At 40.6% G+C, this 20925-nt stretch overlaps 1 protein-coding gene across 2 annotated transcripts; it reads right to left on the bottom strand.

Moving 5' to 3' along the window:
* Positions 1-1295: 1295 nt before the first annotated feature.
* MYL1 (myosin light chain 1) lies at positions 1296-16321 on the bottom strand. Of its 2 annotated transcripts, none has more exons than XM_073646607.1 (7): positions 16052-16321; positions 4761-4788; positions 3035-3178; positions 2416-2589; positions 2247-2324; positions 2047-2089; positions 1296-1586 (listed from the first exon to the last, which is right to left on the bottom strand). In XM_073646607.1, exons 1-6 carry the CDS (start codon positions 16169-16171, stop codon positions 2061-2063), a joined length of 573 nt encoding a protein of 190 aa, XP_073502708.1. In that variant the 5' UTR covers positions 16172-16321; the 3' UTR covers positions 1296-1586; positions 2047-2060. The 2 variants fall into 2 exon arrangements, with proteins under 2 accessions (XP_073502708.1, XP_073502709.1); XM_073646608.1 differs by lacking the exons at positions 4761-4788; positions 16052-16321 and adding exons at positions 5085-5109; positions 5637-5764.
* Positions 16322-20925: the final 4604 nt, after the last annotated feature.

Raw genomic sequence — 20925 nt, forward strand, 5'->3', positions numbered from 1 at the left:
AAGTTTGATTTTCTGGATGAAAGTGCCAGAAAATCATTTTTTTCTTCTTCGGTTCTACAATAGCTGAGCTTCACCAGCAGGGATTGGCACTCATTCATCAACTTTCCGGTGTATCCTGAGCGATATTGGTGTGGTGAGCTTCTTTATTTCTTTTTTTCTCAGATGACCCCATCATTAGTCTTCAAGAAATGATTCTCAAGACCTTTTATTTGCAGCCTAATTAACCATTTCTCTAATACAATCTAAAATTCACATTATGTAGCAAATTTCAAGCCCCAGCATGTAATGTCTAATCAGTAAGGATTGCTACATGAAGGGACTTCCAAAGACCTCCAACTTCCAATATTGTACTGTATTAATTCAGTTTATTAGCTGCATGCACCTTGCGTATAGCATTGTGATAGTGACTAATATGAGGAGTACTTGAAGCTTCATGTTATAAACTCATGTTATCTTGAATCGGTTCCTGCTACCAAATCTATTCCACATTTTCGGCTTTTAAATAGTGAATGAATTATAGATCATGTCCCAGGCACCAACTAAATATAGTTTGTTACTGTAAGCTCAGTGCTATCACACGTACTGCTAGTTCAAGACTCAAGTGATGTCACTCTTCCCACCCTGTCTCAATATGCCTTATATAAGTTTAGTTTGGCCTTTAGAAGATTTAAAGAAGACCTGTCGTGGCACTTGATCTGTTTAACTAAATACTTGTATTCCGTACAAGACAATAATGCTGGAGGACTTTTCCTTCAAACTCTAAATTGTGCCATTCCTCTGTTATTCCTCCAAGAAATACATGTATAAAACTGACAATTGGGTGTTCTCATTCTCCCTATCAAAAGGAGTGTTGGTACACACACTGATTCTGCCAGCACTGATTGGACAAAGTCAGCATGTAGGGACACACCCCCAACTGGTGACACCTAGTTGTCAATGTATTCATAGGTTTCTAGGTAGAAGAGAGGAACAGACAATGTAGAATTCTATGAAAAGATCTTCCAGAATTGTTGTTTTCATGGGCAACACAATACAAGAACTGACAGGTGCTCTTTAAGGTTTCTAGAGGTTTCTTGTCCCACCAACAACAAAGCATCCTTATGTTTCTTTCAATAACATTTTATTGTTAGACAACATGGAATAAAGAAATACAATAAATTAACCACTCAACTATCAGAAAAACCCATTACACCTTAGGCTAGTGTGGCCTCTGGCAGTGAATGACACAGTGTTCTTTGGTATATTGGCCCAACACCCAGGGCAGGTAAATTAAGAAAGACTTTGTAGCCACCATCTTAACAAAGGGTATTTTATTGAGATGTCTTTTGATGTACAGAGCTCCATGGCATGTTACACATATTTGCTTGATTGATATCTCCGCCAGCTTTGCCAGGGTGATACGTCTTGTGTGGTCTTTCCTTTAAATGATAACAGGATTTATGGAAAAAAAAAGTCCCAATGGTGGTAAATAAAAAATATTAATGAGTGTTTTGTACAGTACATTTCCATAAAGTTGGTAATGACCAGTTGCTGGTCTTTGTACAGATTCCATGCCTCCAGGTCTTCTGAGACATTCAAAGGTAGTGCTAAAAGAGATGAATATAAAAGGAAATTTAGTATTGATATCCATGGAAATACTATAATATAATATTTAGTTGTGTCTCACAATCTAAGATTAAAATAAATCTTCCATTGCAGGGTTAAGTAGAAGTCCATATCTGTATTGTGTATCTAGTACAGAGCTGTATAAATCCCTGGAATAATTTTAATCTAAATTTTATTCAAATTAGTCAAAATAATTTATCACAATATTTATTCTGTCATATATATGTATATATAGTTTTTTTCTAATATTTTCTGTAGTATATATGTTTTTTTATTAAATATTTTCTTTAATCTTTTTTTATAATATATTTTTTTTGTATAATATATATTTTTTATAATATACTTTTCTGCAATATTTTATTTTCCAAAGCTGTGTTGTATTGGCAAAAATTTGGGTTAAACATCATCGTTTCAATCAAAAGTATCAAAAGTATGACTTACTTTACACCATACATTTAGATGGACATGATGTGCTTCACAAAGGCTGGGAAATAAAAAAAAAAGAAAAAAAAGTTACAAAATGGCAACATTTTCAATGAATGAAATAATGAATGAATAAATATATGAATCAATAAATAATGAGAATATACTCAGGATTATATGTAAAACTATAAAACTCTAATATCCTGTTCTTTGCTTACCTTCATAGTTGATGCAGCCATTGGAGTCTTCCTGTCCTGCCAGGAGAGATTCTACTTCTTCCTCCTTCATCTTCTCACCTATTGGGACAGAGATAACAAATTATCAATGATCACATCCCCGGATCACTAATTGTTAAAGCAATGTATAGGCAATGAAGAAACAAGTTACCCAATGTGGCCAACACGTGACGCAGCTCAGCGCCCATGACGGTGCCGTTGCCTTCCTTGTCAAAGACACGCAGACCCTCAACGAAGTCCTCAAAGCTGCCCTGGTCCTTGTTGTTGGCAACAGCCTGCAGCATGGGCAAGAACTGTTCGAACTCAATCTTCTTGGCATTCATCTCTGTGAAGAATACGTGAAATATAATCCTGGTCCCAGCACATAATATTGAAACTTTTTCATTTACATATTGTGAAGTCAATATCAGCTAGGGATTAATAAAGAGTTTCCTTTAATTCTTTACTAAATGACCAATAATTAAATAATTTCACCCTATATAATAATAATGTTCCCCTACATAATATGTATAATATTAGTCATAAGTAGAGCCAAATAATCTAATTAGAAATCCAGAACACCTTTGAGATGAATACATTTTGCAATTTAGTTTAACATTTAATTACAAGTATCGTATGGGCAATCTTCTGTATGCAAGAGCATTACAACGAAGGGACCCTGCAAACAGTCCATCATGTTAGAAGCTTCAAGGTTGTAATATACGTATCTATTACTTATCACTTTTTAATACTAGACCAGTATAATGTGTCAATATGAGTAGACTACTTACCCTCGTTAGATGGGTTGCCCAAGACTTTCCTGACCTCAGCATTTGTGGGGTTCTGGCCAAGAGCCCTCATGACATCAGCAACCTGGCTGTAGGTGATCTTGCTGTCACCTGTCCTGTCAAAGAGCAGGAAAGCCTCTTTGAAGTCTAAGGGAATTAAAGAAAATAAAGGTGAGATTGTCAAATGGTAGAAACATTACTTTGCTTTACAGACTTTTATTATTGATTGTATTATGTATAGCATTAAAAGATCTACTGTATAAGAATACTAAAGCCCGGATTGACCACTTGTAGCAGTGGAAATGGTATTTGTGCTCGTTCAGCTACTTTTTTCAGTCTGGGACATTTGAAACGAGGTTATTTTCAGTAACACAGAGCGGCTTCCAAATCAAGTCAGAGATGGTTTTACAGGCAGACTGTAAAAAGCTGCTAATGTTAGCGAAGGGTCAGAGCTCCTGTAATAAGATATCCTACTCCTAGCACTAACCGAATAGATGTACTGACCCCCCCTAACCCTTGAAGCGCCAGAGCAACTAGCAATTAACATGCTCAACATGGGCACCTGTCACCAGAGAAGAGTTTGACAGTGTCAGCATTTGCTTTCACAAGTCCAACATGCTCGGCCGAGAGCTGCACCTGCCAGGTTTACTCATCGAAATATTACTACAATTTGGTGTCATCTATCTACAGGGGGTTCAAGTTTGATACTAATTAATGCAATATGTATTTAGAAAAAATCCTCATAGAAGGTTGTGAAGCACAACACAATGAGGTAGGGTTACATATACTGGCCTTGCAAGTTACAGGACAGATCTTTCCAATGAGAGGTGATGCAGATCATGTATGATGCATTGAATGGGGGCAGATATTAATATATGACCGGTATTTACCTGTCTTATAATGTCTTTACCTGGGCATTTCATGTGGAACTAGAAGCCTCAGCTGCTGCAGAAACTCTCTGTATGACAATATTATTTGAGCAATGCAGTGTTAGAGGTTGGCAGCCCCTCAAGAATTATAAGGTGTGACTCCTATTAGGCTCTACATCAACACCAGGTGACTGTGTAATAGTCTTATTTTTACAAAGTACAATTGGAAGTTCCAGGGAGTAAGGCGTGAACTTTATTACAGCTCTGACGACTGATTTATAGTGGTATTAACTGTTGAAAGTAGTGGGCATGACCTGGCAACGCTGCAGTACCCAGGAATACCCTCTATGACTCACACGGTCATGTCCCCCACTATCTATGGTATTGTGAATTACACACACTTGGGCCAGTTTTATGCTATCAGTCTGTGCATCCATCAGGAACTAATCTAATCATTTCCATAAATATTTACTTAGTTCATGTAAATATTTAAAGTATTCATCGCAGCTCTGATACAAACTCTGTGTAGCCCACATTTGTAACAAAGAACCTGCAAACCGCTTGTATAAGGGAAAGACATCAAACCCCAAAGAAGAGTCTTAGTGACTAAAGCAAGCGATACACAGATCAATTTTACACAATGTGAATCTAGCAAATCAGCTCCAAGGCAAATCTAGCACCAAAAATAAAAAATAAAGTAGAATATTGCACTCTAAGTTATGGTGTTTTGTGTTCAGATTTGCACAGGAGAAATTTTACTAAACACACATGCACTGACTGTACGGATTGTGGGCTGTGCACATAACATAACTTAGGAGCTATAAAGTCAGATTTCATGTCAGGCCTGGTTCTCCACTTACCATCCTGCTGATCTTGAGAGAATTCAATCTGTTAAAAAAAAAATCGGTGGAAACACTACAGTTAAAGGCCTGTTGTAATCTGAGGTTCACAGCTTTCTGATGTGCAGAAGATAAGTCCATGCGCATGGGACATACAGGAAGCTGGAAACCAAACAAGGCCGGCAATGAAGGAGATGCCTAGGGATGGGGCGACTTGTTGATGGTGACGCCTGCGGGCGATTCGTTGCGATTTGTTTTGGGATATTTTTTGGTGAAATATTATTAAACGTTCATTATCATCATCACTGATGGAAAGGCATTACTTCATCTCCAGCTATCACTTACCAGCAACCTCATCTGCGGAGAAAGACTGCAAGGAAAAGAGAAAAATGCCAAAGGCTAGTAATGGTGGAAACTGCATTGACAGAAAGGCAAAGTGGAGATAGAAAAATATTGTATTTCCTATTACTAAGTTTATGAAAGGTCCTGTATTAGATTTATTGATTCACTATTAATTGTATCAATCCTACGCAGACACTTTGCCTTGGACGCAAGCACTTGTTTTATCCCAGAATCCTTTGCTGTCCTGCTAGGACATACTAATTACTACTATACAAATAGGCAAAACCATAGGCTATAGGCTTCTAAACATAATAAGGTAAAGGGCTTAACCCAAAATTTTAAATAAAAATAATATATTTTAATAAAACTATATACTCCAGAACTATATATATATAGTATATGTTAGGATGGAAGCTTCACTTTTATACAAAGACCCATTTAGGTGTAATGTATTATTAAAAGTGAAGCTTCTTTAATAAGGTCTCACATAAAGTTATTCTAGTCTGTGTTGTGCAATGATCGTATATAGCTAGAGAAACAAACTAGGACACCCACCATGTTGAGCCTGGGACTGGGAGATGAGCAGGGAGCTGAGTAGTTGTCCTGAGGAGGGCTTGAGCGTGTGGTCCTTCTGCCCTGGCCGAGCTCCTCTTATTTATCCGGGGGCAGTGACATGACCGCCCATCTCAGATGTCACAGGGGAAGCTAGCCCCACCTCTGGGTGACTTTTTGGCTTTCTTAGGGCAAAGCGAAAGGAGGGATCTTCTTCCAGTACCACTAATTTGGAGAGCTATTTTTAGTAGGAAGTGGGTTTGACACGCTTTAATGCATGTAAAACCTGTCAGCAGCTTTTTCTGCAAGAAGGAGGAGATTTCCAGGGACAATTTTGGGCAGTGGGAGATTTTTAGGAATAACCATTCCTTCAGAACTTACAACTGGGTAAATAATGTGGCCAGGTCTAAAAATACACAGCACAAGCTATCCGCTCCCTTCTTGTGGGAATCCTAGAACCACAGAACTCTGAATGACAACTGCTCAATTGTAAAGTAGCGGGACATTACAGAATTATTGCTCAGATAATGAGCCTGCAGATCAGAATTAACGACCTGGAGATATCAAATATACGGAAAGCTGCTACTAGCATTGTAAAGGTGAACCGAATAAATAAAGTATGATTCATTCTATTTTTACCACCCATAATAAATCATATACATAATAAATCATATATTGTTGCATAATTTTCTTTCACGTGATGTTTTATGTAATTTTTCACATATTTCTAATTTATTTTATGTTACAAGTGGATCAAAAGAAACATGTATATGTGTATATATATATATATATATATATATATATATATATATATATATATATATATAAAATAATGTCATCATTATCAAAATTCTAAAGTCTATAGGTAAAATAAAAGTTTGTTTCCTTATCTAGTATACGCTTTCTAAGACTAACATTTTTCTTAGTAGTGTGCGCCATCTAGTGGTAGTCTAATGTACAAATTTGAGTTTCTAAAGCCTCTGGCATTAAAGGATTCGCTGTGTAATCGCTGGAATGTGAAAGTGATAATCGAGAAGAAAGTCTATTTGTAATTCCGACATTCTTTTGCATCTACGCTCTTTGCGTTAAATGATTTTATCAGGACTTTGATATGATGGCCTTTTCCTTTTAATAGTCTATCAATATCTTATTGGTGGGTACAATCCCTGGCAGCCCCACCAATCAGGTGATTAAAGGGGCAGCAGTGTTTCGATGAGTGTGATGCCTCCCGCATTGTTTAAGCTCTCTACATTCTAACACATTTGCCTGGAATAGGAGCTTAAGTCCATTCATATAGAATTTAGCTGCCAAGAGTGGCAGTACCAGACATGGCCACTACAAAATGTATGGCACTCTGCCTCCTAAGCAAAGAAGGGGACCTGGCATGCCCAATCAATCAGCAGATTGGTGGTGGGGCTGGGAGTCATACTGACAATTATCTGATATTGATGGCCTAAGGAAAGACTATTTATATCAGAGATTCCTCTATTAATCAGATCAGCCTAACATTAGCATGCAAATAATGTTAGTGACCCTAATTTTTCAAAGGTAGAAATCTCAATGAGAAGGAAGTATTTTTTAACAATAAAGAACAAATGCATGAGGTGTAAGTCAGTATCTGACTTTCTGATCCCCTTTCATGCTCCTGTATTTTGGTAAGTATTTAGAATCAGTATTTGTAAACCAAAATTAGAATTTGAACCTACACAAAGATGTAAAATGAAAAGTTTGCATCTCTTCTGTTTTAGGCCCCCTCTTGTTTTGGTTAACAAATACTGATGCTAAATGCTAAACAAAATACTGGCGTGTCAGTAGTCGCAGGCTTCATTCCCACCATAAGTATTTGGATATGAGTTTTTGATATTGCAGAAAGCCCGGCTACTGGGAGCAAATTAACTTTATTCCTCCCGGCAGCCTCCGGCTTCCAGTCATAGAGGCGCGATTGGCACAGCTTCAGTCACCGCTCAGTACATAGTGAGGAGTGACTGTAACCCCACCCCAGCACTGACTGACAGCAGCTCAGCAATGCATCAGTACAGAGCTGCTGTCAGTCATGCTCTCAGTGTGGGTGCTGGGCAGCTTTAGAACTCTTTTAGCCTGCAGATTAACCATATAGGTTAATAGCATTGGGGGCATAACAGGTTCCCTTTAAAGTGGAATTTTACATGATATGCAACTGCCAAATACGTTTTTATGTGTTAATATCAAAAAGAGGTTATCTCATCCCATAACATGATGCTATATTGCTAGGATATGCTGTCAATTTCTGATTAGGAAGGTGCAACTCTGGGACCCTTACTGATGAAGTAGATGCAGTGTTAGGCCACGGCCCCACTATCAGTATTTGGTCAGTATTCGGTCAGTATTTTTTCTCAGGAGTGGGAGCCAAAACCAGGAGTAGGTGATAAATGCAGAATTGGTGACTTATTTCTATTATACCTTTTCTCTGATTGTTCCTCACCTGGTTTTGTCTCCCACTCCTGAGAAAAAATACTGACCAAATACCGTGGCCTTAGGCTGGGTGCCCACGATGCGTTTTTCAAGCATTTATGCTGCGGAATTTCCGCAGCGTAAACGCTTGGGAAACGGTTGGTAAACCTTCCCCCATGGTCTCCAATGCAATTCCGCACTTTCAATACCCATGCTGAGGATTTTTCCGCAGCGTTTATGCTGCGCTCAAAAATCCGAAGCATGTCCATTAATTTTGCGGAAGTGCTGCGTTTTCGCCGCCATTGACTTGCATTAGAACTCCGCAAGACTGCATCTGTACTTGCGTTATTGGCGCGTTCTAATGTGCGGATGGTACCCGGGTGTGGAGGACAGGAGACTCTCATCCACACCCAGGTACCATTAAAAGCTGTAAAAAAAAGAATAAAATAAAAAATAAAGATTATATTCACCTTCCGACGGCCCCCGGACTCCTTCCCTGTGCTTGCCTGCAGATCACGCAGGACTGAAGGACCTGCACTGACGTCACAGCCATGTGACGGCAGGTCCTTCAGTACAGGGCACCGCGATTTGCCGGCAGCCAGCACAGGAGCACAGCAAGTCTCGGGGGCCATCAGAAGGTAAGTATAGGTTTATTTTTTATTTTTAACCATTCTCTCGGGTAACACTATATAAATTCATGCTGTTTGCATGGATTTATATAGTGTGACCAAGTTGACAAGCACTTTCCAAGTGATGCTAAAATCGCTTGGAAAGCGCTTGACAACCCACATGCGGAAATGCAAGTGAAGAACGCTTCACATCTGCATGTCCCTGGCAGGAAAAACACATGTACAATCCGCATGTGCAATCCGCATGCGTTTTTTCTGCCAGGGAGATGCAGAAACGCTCAGGAAAAAATCCGAAGCATTTCTGCATCGTGGGCACATAGCCTAAGTCAAACTCTGTGCCCTTCTAATTTTTCCCTCCATAGACTTGTCCTAGCTACTCGGCTGTGCAGAGAACTGCAGCTGACTCCATTTATATGAATGGAGCTGTGCTGAAGGTCCATGCATAACAGAGTACCTGGGGGCCATGGTACAGAGGAAGAACAGTACAGAAGATGTCGCACCACACCGGCATTGAGTTTCCTCCTCTCTCAAGATCTATGGAGGTCAGAAACCTAATGATAGTAAAATGATGACATATCCTATCCTAGATCACGGTGTAAAATCGAAATAACTCTTTAATTATTAGATTAATCAAGGGCTTACCTTACATGGTAATACAACTGTGACTCCTTGAATTCACTATCTGAAATCATGCATTTGACATCTGATGTGATATAAGTAATCACATTTTGAACAGTAGTGTACCATTAATAGCGGTAGACCACTCGGCCACTATGGGGCACTACACCCCTTTCCCTCACCCCTGGTGTCTCAATTGCAACAATTTTTGAATTCCCAGGATGGAGAATGGATGGAGGAGGGAGCCGTGATCTGTGTAGCCCTAGTCCCCATGCTACACAGAACAGCTCATCAGGGGAACGGGTCTAGGTGAATACTTTTTATTAGTCAGTACTTGTGGGGCCTCTGAAGTCTTATCACATGATGTGGGGTGCTGGAAAGACATCATACAGTGTGGAGGGCTCTGGGGGCCATTATACTACGGGGGTGCCGTCACATTGTATGGATGGCATTGGAAGCCATCATATTGTGTGCGGGCCATCATACTGTATGGTATGGGTGGCTGTTGAGGCTATCATCTATGTGAGGAGCTGTGGAGGCCATCATACTACTTGGGGTGCTGGGGGGGCAATCATACTGTGTGTGGAGGCTGTGACGGGCATATTGAGTGGTGGGCTGTAGAGGCCATCATACAGTGTTGGGGAGTTGTGTGGGCAATCATGCTGTGTGTGAGGGGCTGTAGTGGGCCTACTGAGTGTGGCTGTGGAGGCCATCATACAGGATTGGGGGCTGTGGGGGCATTATGCTGTGTATTTGGGCTGTTGTGGCATTATACTGAGGGTGATTGGGCTGTAGAGGACAGTATACTGTCTATGCGGTCATCATACTATAAAGGAGGGTCACTGTTAGGGCCTCACAATATGTGTCTAGGAACTGTGAGGACTTCATACTGTATGTGAGGCACTGTAGATGGCATCATATTTTGTTGGGGGCAATAAGTGCAAGATACTGTGTTTGTTGCTCTGTGGCAGCATCATACTTTACTAAGAGCACCGTGGAGTCATTCTGTGTTGGGGGCACTGAGGGGGCATCATTCTATGTTGGGGCATTTTGCGGCCATCATTCTGTGTTGGGGCATTGTGGAGGCATTATTCTGTGTTGGGGGAACTGTGGGAGCATCATTCTGTGTTGGGGCATTGTGGGGTCATCATTCTGTGTTGGAGCATTGTGGGGGCATCATTCTGTGTTGGGGGCACTGAGGGGGCATCATTCTGTGTTGGGGCATTGAACGGCCATCATTCTGTGTTGGGGCATTTTGGAGGCATTATTCTGTGTTGGGGGAACTGAGGGGGCATCATTCTGTGTTGGGGCATTGTGCGGCCATCATTCTGTGTTGGGGCATTTTGGAGGCATTATTCTGTGTTGGGGGAACTGTGGGAGCATCATTCTGTGTTGGGGCATTGTGGGAGCATCATTCTGTGTTGGGGCATTGTGGGGTCATCATTCTGTGTTGGGGCATTGTGGGGTCATCATTCTGTGTTGGAGCATTGTGGGGGCATCATTCTGTGTTGGGGGCACTGAGGGGGCATCATTCTGTGTTGGGGCATTGTGCGGCCATCATTCTGTGTTGGGGCATTGTGGAGGCATTATTCTGTGTTGGGGGAACTGTGGGATCATCATTCTGTGTTGGGGCATTGTGGGAGCATCATTCTGTGTTGGGGGCACTGTGGGGTCATCATTCTGTGTTGGGGGTACTGTGGGGACATCATTCTGTGTTGGGGCATTGTGGGGGCATCATTCTGTGTTGGGGGTACTGTGGAAGCATCATTCTGTGTTGGGGCTACTGTGGGAGCATCATTCTGTGTTGGGGTATTGTGGGGGCATCATTCTGTGTTGGGGGTACCGTGGGAGCATCATTCTGTGTTGGGGCATTGTGGGAGTATCATTCTGTGTTGGGGCATTGAGGGAGCATCATTCTGTGTTGGGGGAACTGTGGGGGCATCATTCTATGTTGGGGCATTGTGGGGGCATCATTCTGTGTTGGGGGCATCATTCTGTGTTGGGGCATTGAGGGAGCATCATTCTGTGTTGGGGGAACTGTGGGGGCATCATTCTGTGTTGGGGCATTGTGGGGGCATTATTCTGTGTTGGGGCATTGTGGGGGCATCATTCTATGTTGAAGACACTCTGGCAACATTATACTGTGTTGGGAGCACTGTGGGGGCATCATATTGTGCATGTGGAGGGTACTTTGGGGGAATTCACTACGAGAATATCTCATAGGGAATTTTTGGTGCCGTAAAAGAGATATTGTAGGGGGTGAGAACACTAAGGGGCTTCAATAGGGGCAAATTACTGTATAAGCGCCACATTACATGTCCCTCTCTGTGTCTTTAAAAGTTGTCAGGTATGCCGTTCTGTGACTGCACCTATGTGCATTGATCCCACCTACTCCATTAGATTTTTTTCAGTGGGAGGGAGGCATTGGGCTTAATTATGACTTTGCTATGAGGCCCCCTCGACTCCTATGTATGCCCCTGATTTTGAATAAGGTGAGTTGAAGGGTTGGTGCCACCTATTGATGTAATAATACCACATGATGCTTACATAGAGCAGGCATTATCCTTATATTTCTGCATACATTTTAGAATTACAGCAATTAATACATATAATATAAATTTCGTTGAGTTAATATTTTTATTGAACTATTTTTTTGTAAAGAATCACACTAAAAGTTCTGCTTATTCACCAAGCTCTTTATTGTACGTTATATTTAAAAGTTGGATTGCTGAACAGTTCCGGGTGTGTACAGTAAAGGGCCTTCTGTTAAAATTATTCATCTCATAAACCATTCAGCATAAATTTGCTGCAATTCAACATAGAAAACCCATCTATAAAAACAGAAATTTTGATCAATGTTACGATTTTAAAGAATTATAACATTGAACAATTATATTATCTACATACGTCATATTTCATTTATTTGATTTTTAAGCATTATTTAAATGAAAGCCAGCAAAATCCCATTGGATATTTTAGGTAAAATCAGTATTTTTCTTGGTGACACTAGTTATAAATGGCAGTGTTGCTTGTCACTAAGGAACATACTTGGAAGTCACATGAGCAGATGTCCAAAAAGGCTCTTGCCCACTGAGACTTCTTAGGTTGCAGACTAATTGCATATGGAATCTATGAAAATAAAGATGTAATACCAACTTCTGCACTAGAGGGCGTAGCTTTCCCATTTACTGGTCTAATACATTGTATATGTGAAGTTAAAGGGCTTGTCCACTACTATGATACTGATCATCTACCCTTAGATCAGGTCATCAATATCAGATTGTTGGAGGTCTGATACCCAGCACCTCCACCAATCATCAGCTGTCCTGGTGGAGGCTGGATAGAAATACAGTGTACAGAGCGGAACAGCACAGCGCCGTACATTATTTAGTGGCCGCCGCTTGGTACTGCAGTTTAGCTCATATTCACTTGAATAAGTCATCCATAAGCATTAGTGATCTGAAAGCATAGGTCATCAATGTCAAAGTAATGGACAACTAGTTTAACTTTCTGCTATAACTCCAGTGATTGCAATTTACACAGTTTAATTATGTAGCAAAATAATTGACTTGAAAACATAATCTATCATACCAGATGACTGATTTGTGTTATAACAACTGTAATATATATTTGGATAAACCCTCCTATTAAACACAGATCTAATGTCCCTATGTATGTAAGAAATGTCAACCATCTCGTCACGTTCTGTCAATGCACTGGCACCATTAAATTCTTACTTTATTGTAATCCTTTTTTCTGGACTTGCAGTCTCCCATCAGCGCATATTGGTTTGGCAAGTGATCACGTTACAAGACTTCACACAAAAACACACATGATGCAATAAAAGATTTACAATATCACACACATGCACAAAACACACACACACAAAATAAAACAATTCGGAGGTGTGTATTTTACATGAATAATACTAGTGCTATATAATTTGCTCCCAATATGGCAATATTGAAATACACTATTCTAGAGTGGAGAATAAAATTTGATTTGCTAATATTCAAAAAGGAAAACAAGATAATAAATGCAATTATCAGTGATGACAGTCGCAATGCAGGGACATGGCCAGCAGATGGCCATCATGGTGCACAGCTGTCATTCTGGTATAATTGGATTGCAGAACAAAGTAAGGCACATACTGCAGTAACAGCTGCTAAATGACAATACGTATAAACATTGGCGTTTTATTAGCTCCTTAAGTATTTTAATGTATCACTGAACACATAACCTTTGCAATCGGAAGAAATATGTTGTTCCACGTTTCCTGGAAGAGCACCCTTGATGCCCAATTAAGAAGGCAATTCTCATCAATGCTGCTATTACAGCTAAGCACACATAGTGGCTCCTACTCTAAATAAGATTGTTAAAGCCTTGGAAGCAAATAAATTAATTCTATAAACAATTCGGTGAAGAGCTTAGTGACATTCACCTTATTTTATGACCAAGCCAATTAAGCTCATTTACAGATTCATTTAGATGACCTGAGCGCAGGAAAAGTTATCAGGTAGGATGAAGTAATGGATGTAAAAATGTGGCTTGTTCTTTATTTTTGAACAGAAATTGATCATGTGATGTAGCGCTGCCTCGAATCCCACCACCATTAGATATTGTGTAAAGTGTCCCAGTTTAAGTTTATAAGGAAATGAATGGAAAGTGTAACATTAAAACAGCACTGCAAGATGTATGTCAAGAACTTTGCTCCTTCATGACTCAATGGAATTAATATTGAAATGGAAATAACTTAGAGAATGGACAAATAACAAAACAGTATAAGATAACAATTAGTTGATAACCTTCATTAAATAAGATTTGTCACCAAGTCAAAAGAGCCAGGTTTTTGCTTTTTGATTTAGCTTTTGCTGCTCCATTGTTCCATTTTTTATTTTTAATTTTTAAATCTGTCATTTGGTTCCAGAGATTGGGCCTTCTTTGTTGTTTAGTGCTAATTTCTATGGTCTTTACTTATAGGGCGTGGATTGAAGGACTTTCTTTTGGGTATTCTTCATTAGTACTGTATGAGCCACGCCTCTTTGAAAACCCCCCATAAAACTTAGCACCAAATAAAAAGGCCCATATCTCTGGAACTGTATGGTGGATTAAAAAAATAATAATAAAAAAAATGCTATACATATAATACATATATGTATCCAAAGGAAGGAGGCGGCACATCCAAAACATTAAAAAGTAAGGATTCTTTATTCACCAACACCAGCTACGTTTCAGTTCTCTCTATGGAGCCTTTCTTGAGAAACATAGCTGGTGTTGGTGAATAAAGAATCCTTACTTTTTCATTGTTTTGAATATACTGCCTCCTTTTTTTTGATTTTTATATCTTTGAATAAGAGCAAAAACTGGCCACTTTTGACTTGGTGACATGTTCTCTTTAAAGTCACACCATATCAGAAGCAATAAACCTAAAATCCACAGCCTATAAAACTAAGGCTTGGGAAAAAGACAGCGCGTTATCCTACAGTTTGTAAGAAAGTGTATGGGGGGAGCAGAGATGCCAACCTGAACTTTTATTTCCTCTAAACAACTTTAAAAAAAAGGATCATGGACAACCAAAATTCTAATGGAAAAACCATAATGAATAATGAAGATTATTAGTTAGATATACCTATATGTCAGCACACCGATAATAACCAGCATTTACTGTAAGCTGTAAAATGAGGAAAATTACTGTTGCAATGACCATCACCCTAAAAATTAACACATCATATGATTTTGACACCCATTCAATATTGTTTGCTATTTTTACGGGCTGTCCACGAATTTACAGACGGTTGGCAACCCCAGGGGTAAGTGTCCTCATGGAGATATGTGACGTACAGTAGTAATCGTAATAGTGTATTGATATTTTATGCTTCTATTCCAATTGAAGAATATTACAACCAGCTTCTACCAATTCTGATTAAGCCACAATAATAGATTGCAATGACCCAACAAAAGTACATCAGATAGACCTTAGGTTACAAGTAGAGCAACAACCTATTATGCATTACTCTTGATCATAATGGAAGTCAAGCCTATATTCCCCATATTAGGGTATCCTCCTGAGCCGCATATATAAACCAATTGGATGCTAGGAAGGAGGAGAGGCGTAGAAGAGACAGAGTAATTAGCTTTCCACCTGTCAGTCCTAGCACCACTCCAAGGAGCAATGTTCAAGAGGTCACATCACACTTCACACTGCATTCATTGACTGCACACAGTAGAGAGATGGGTGGTGTAAAGTCACTGGAAACCCTAAAATTATTCTTTTTTCACCCCATTCAAGACGTTGCCTTGAATACTTAATACATCTTGTTGGATGAGTGTAGATCACTAGGTATATGGCTTATATATTACTATGAGTGGTAAGTAAAATAAATGTATATGGCATGTTCTGCATGATTCAGGATAAGTACTTTAGAACTTACATCCACTTAGAGTTAGATCAACTGGGTCTTACTCCATTGTGTTCATTTCAATGCTACATTCTGCACAAATTACAAGTAATATCCATAAAATATATCCCCAATTCTGACAATGTCCTTAAATTGCCATTAAAAAATGCTACAAAAACATCCACACTACTCAAGAGGACACTTTGAAATGTTGGGTCTACTCTTCAAAGCGTCCTAAGAAGGATGCATTTCTAAAGAGTGCAAACTGCAGGAATCTGCTTCTCCTTATCCCCCTCAGTTTCCAGTGACCAAAACACATCACATCCCTTTGCAGCCCTGTTACCTTGACACTGGACAGGTCAAATGCTGGTTCTTTGGGTTTAGCTGGTTCTGGGGCAGGGGCTGGGGCTGGTGCTGGGGCAGCGGCAGCTGCAGGTTTCTTCACATCCTTCTTGGGTGCCATTGTGCTTTAGTTTAAACAGGGGAGGTAGATAAGGATCCAAAAAGAAACCAGCCCAAGTGTTATCTTGAGGGAGGAGGTAAGATCAGGACGATCCTCAGCCCAGAGCCTAGAAGTGGGACCCAGTGTGTTTTTCACTATTAGGGCATATTTATATTTCGCTTAGTACCTAACACAATCTCCATGCATGCTGCTGGATTGGACAGTTCCCCAGGCAAGGAGGATGTCATAAGGACTAAGACTATAAATGGAATATAAGGGGGTCAGGGCTACATCAAGCCATGGGACTTCTATTTTTTTCAGCCTGCCTGGATTTTTAGGATAAGTGTAAAGGACAAACACACATGAATAAGCTGCCTGGAAAGCTCTTGTTGACATCTAGTTGCAGGTGGGAACATTTTGCCCTTAATTTCTTGAAGGAATTTTGTGCTGTTCCTATGCAGTAAATCACACAAGTTCTTCCCCCTCCTGCTCATAAATTCCAAGTTCTCCTACAGGATGTGATTTCAGGATGGAATTCTGTGTTCAATGGAATGGGGTACAGGAAAGTCTATGCCCCCCCTTTTCCCTTTACACTTCCCACCACCCCCCTTTTGACATAGTCTTATTTGCCCTCCCCCAATTCTCTTCCTTTCATTTGCAGAAAAGTGTTGATCAAGCAGTGTGCAGCCAGCCCAGGGTTTAAAAATAAAAGCAGACGTATATGGCAAGTCGTCCTTGTCACCTCCTCCAGTTTCAGAGAGAATGTACTGTACGCACATGCCCCCCATCCTCCCTGCTTTTGTATATTAATTACATTTTGAAGGAGAGCTAACATCTCATGACACAGAGACAGCTTAGACTTCACAATACAAGACGTGAAGAAGCGGCTTGACTAATGGAAACCATTATTTCTATACATTCCTTTATCTAATGCAAGAAGTGCCTTCATTAGGATGTGCAGGATGCCAAACTTCTGTGCCCAGATAGGTGTCAGTGTCTACAGAATACATATATGTGTACATTTGCTGTCTATGTCTATTAATTAATTAATATATGCATGCGAAAAGACAAAATATTCCATTAAAAATAATAAATGGAATTTTAGCAGAAATGAATTTGTCGTCTAGCCATGTAACTATTTTCATTGCAATAACTTTCTAGTTTATCCACACTTGACATATTGTGATGATGAGTTAAGCCAAATGACAGATTTACTCCGATACATCTGGCAATGATTTTACAAATCTAGATCTGCTACATCCGTACAATCATCAATAATGGAGTTTAGGAGCTAAGCAGCTATTAATTATAGTAGCATCATTTAGAAACATCACAGCGCTCTAAAAAATGTTCTCAGCTATAAATAATGTAAGATATTTGCTGATCATAAAGCTATACCCTGCCTGAAAGTTCTGTCACAGCCTTATTATCCAAGACAAAAATCCTGATCTCTGCCAAACCCACACTGCCAGACCATCTCTTCTCTGCAGATGAACACAGAGGTTTACAAAGAGCCTTCCTCGGAGATGGAAGATTTTCTTGTCACTTTAGGACAAAATCTCACTCTTAAATAGGGCTGTAGGGTCCAGCTGTTTACCAGTGATATGTGCACAGCAATCACAGCCATAATTCATGTCCTTGTAAATCCGTGCTGGGAAAGGCTTTATATTTAGAAAACACCTTTGGCATCTTTATGCTAACATCTTGTTTCAGAGCACTTACTTTTCAACTCCCCTTTAACCCTTTAATTGCACAGGGACAACTTTATAATTAGTTTGCTGGCCCAAGTCCACAGAAAATTAAAGTGGTTTACAGCACATTTGTGCATTTACTAGTGAACTTGCTAAGTGTATAGTGCTCATGGTAAACAACACTGTACACGGCCCTACAGACACATATAGACATAGACATGGCACCAGCTATTTATACGAATTATTACTGATTGGTTGGACAGTTTTCCCTGCCAGTTGGTTCAGCTGCTCCTAGATGTAAAGCTGCTCAAACCATTAAATAGCTTTTGTGTGAACACAATTGTTCCACCTTAAAGGGGTTGAGTGCCCAAGAATACCCATTATAAGATAATTATTAATATTATATATTTAAGCAGTGCTAACATATTTTGTTATTTACCTTATCAAAGGATTAATATAGGGGGATTAATTTAAAAGAGTGTCTGTTACAATTAATTCCCCAAAGGGGAATGTTATTCAGCATTAAGTATAAATACTTTATTAGGTATACATGTACCTTGATAAACAGCTCCCCAACACTGTATGATACCCAACAGCCAGCCCAATAGTATTATGCTCCAATACATGATATGATGCCTCCAAGAGACTCTCAAAGAGAGTGGTGCCCCCACAGCTCCGCACACAATATAATATTCCCACTGCCCCCCCCCACACACAATATGATGTCCCCACAGCACCCCCACAATAAGGTGGCCCCTTAGCCTCTCCACACAATATGATGCTCCCACAGCATGATGTCCCCAGAGCCCCTCACACAGTATGATGTCCCCACAGCCCCCCACACAGCTCTCATAGTCCCCCCACACAGTATGGTGGCTACCACAGCCTCCCAAACAGTGTGATGCCTCCACAGCCCCCCCCCATACACAGTATAATGCCGGTACCCCCCCACAAACTATAATGGCCCCACATCCCTTAAGACAATATTATGGCTCCTACAACTTCCCAACACAGCATGATGTCTCCATAGTAGAGATGAACAGTGTTCGACTCGAACTGTTCGCCAATCTCAAATTCGAGCTGTTTTGGGAGGTGTTCGAGCCGTACGACGAACCCGAACAATTTGCAAAAAATTCGGCTGTTTGAGGTTATGTTCGATAACTGTTCGCGCACCAAAAGAGTAACAGGATTTTTTCACAGTAATACTGTTAATCAATGTTAATACACAGTTTCAGTGTAGAGTGGGCGGGGGGAGGGGCAGGGGATGGATCTCTGCAGAAATAATGCCGATCTCCATTTTTTTTCTTTCCCGCATTTACAGTGGGGAGGTGCAGTCTGTCAGCCTATCAGCAGCGCACACACAGAGCGAAGTGCTTTTTCTTCACACAAGCAAGGGCATATGTCATTGGCTGTGTATGTCACATGCCCTTGCCCTATAAGACCCAGCCATTTTCCCCGTCGCCACAATTTTCTCACTGCTGCAGCTGAGTGTTAGACTGCACAGCCGCTGCTGTGGGCGCTATACAGTATAACTATGTGAATTGCGAGCGAATTTGCAGTTAAATAGAGAGATAGGTTTAGGGAGTAGGGACTAGTTGTAATTGCTGCCCTTTTGAGGGCTAGGTTACAGCAGTTCCTAGCACTTTTTGCCAGGCAGGTCTGTGCCTGTGCTGTGCAAGTGTTTTTCACAGCATTTGGCTAAATGTAGCTAAGCCAATCCTTTTGGGCCTGTAGCAGTGTCTGTTAGTCATTGGAGTAGCCTATCTGTGTTGCAAGCTACACCACCTGTGTATATAATAACAATTTTTTTACTGCATCTAAGCCAGCCAATCCTTTTGGGCCTGTAGCAGTATCAGGTAGTCAGTGGAGTAGCCCATCTGAAGCAAGCTACACCACCTGTGTATCTAATAAATTTTTTTTACTGCATCTAGCCCAGTAAATCATTTTGGGCATAGTAGCAGTGTCTGGTAGTCAGTGGAGTAGCCCATCTGAACCAAGCTACACCACCTGTGTATCTAATAACAATTTTTTACTGCATCTAGCCCAGTAAATCCCTTTGGGCCTGTAGCAGTGTCTGGTAGTCAATGGAGTAGCCCACCTGAACCAAGCTACGCCACCTGTGTATCTAATAACACTTTTTTACTGCATCTAGCCCAGTAAATCCTTTTGGGCCTGTAGCAGTGTCTGGCAGTCAGTGGAGTAGCCCACCTGAACCAAGCTACACCACCTGTGTATCTAATAGCAATTTTTTACTGCATCTAGCCCAGTAAATCCCTTTGGGCCTGTAGCAGTGTCTGGTAGTCAATGGAGTAGCCCACCTGAACCAAGCTACGCCACCTGTGTATCTAATAACACTTTTTTACTGCATCTAGCCCAGTAAATCCTTTTGGGCCTGTAGCAGTGTCTGGCAGTCAGTGGAGTAGCCCATCTGAACCAAACTACACCACCTGTGTATCTAATAACAATTTTTTACTGCATCTAGCCCAGTAAATCCTTTTGGGCATAGCAGCAGTGTCTCGCAGTCAGCGGAGTAGCCCACCTGTGAAGCAAGCTACACCACCTGTGTATCTAATACATTTTTTTTACTGCATCTAGCCCATTAAATCCTTTTGGGCATAGTAGCAGTGTCTGGTAGTCAGTGGAGTAGCCCATCTGAACAAAGCTACACCACCTGTGTATCTAATACATTTTTTTTACTGCATCTAGCCCAGTAAATCCTTTTGGGCATAGCAGCAGTGTCTCGCAGTCAGCGGAGTAGCCCACCTGTGAAGCAAGCTACACCACCTGTGTATCTAATACATTTTTTTTACTGCATCTAGCCCATTAAATCCTTTTGGGCATAGTAGCAGTGTCTGGTAGTCAGTGGAGTAGCCCATCTGAACCAAGCTACACCACCTGTGTATCTCATAATTTTTTTTTTACTGCATCTAGCCCAGTAAATCCTTTTTGGCCTGTAGCAGTGTCTGGTAGTCAGTGGAGTAGCCCACCTGATCCAAGCTACACCACCTGTGTATCTAATAACAATTTTTTACTGCATCTAGCCCAGTAAATCCTTTTGGGCATAGTAGCAGTGTTTGTTAGTCA

The sequence above is a fragment of the Phyllobates terribilis genome, unplaced genomic scaffold, assembly GCF_046119375.1.
Source record: "Phyllobates terribilis strain yellow unplaced genomic scaffold, ASM4611937v1 Scaffold_9__5_contigs__length_417890890, whole genome shotgun sequence".
NCBI lineage: Eukaryota > Metazoa > Chordata > Amphibia > Anura > Dendrobatidae > Phyllobates > Phyllobates terribilis.

What these genes read in the sequence shown, in the direction of transcription:
- MYL1 (XM_073646607.1), bottom strand. Translation starts at nt 16,171, where the DNA reads ATGGCACCCAAGAAGGATGTGAAGAAACCTGCAGCTGCCGCTGCCCCA. An exon ending in TTGACCTGTCCAGTGTCAAG is followed by an intron (nt 4,789 to 16,051) that starts GTAACAGGGCTG and finishes TTTTTTTAACAG; the next exon opens with ATTGAATTCTCTCAAGATCA. An exon ending in TCACGTGTTGGCCACATTGG is followed by an intron (nt 2,325 to 2,415) that starts GTAACTTGTTTC and finishes CTGTCCCAATAG; the next exon opens with GTGAGAAGATGAAGGAGGAA.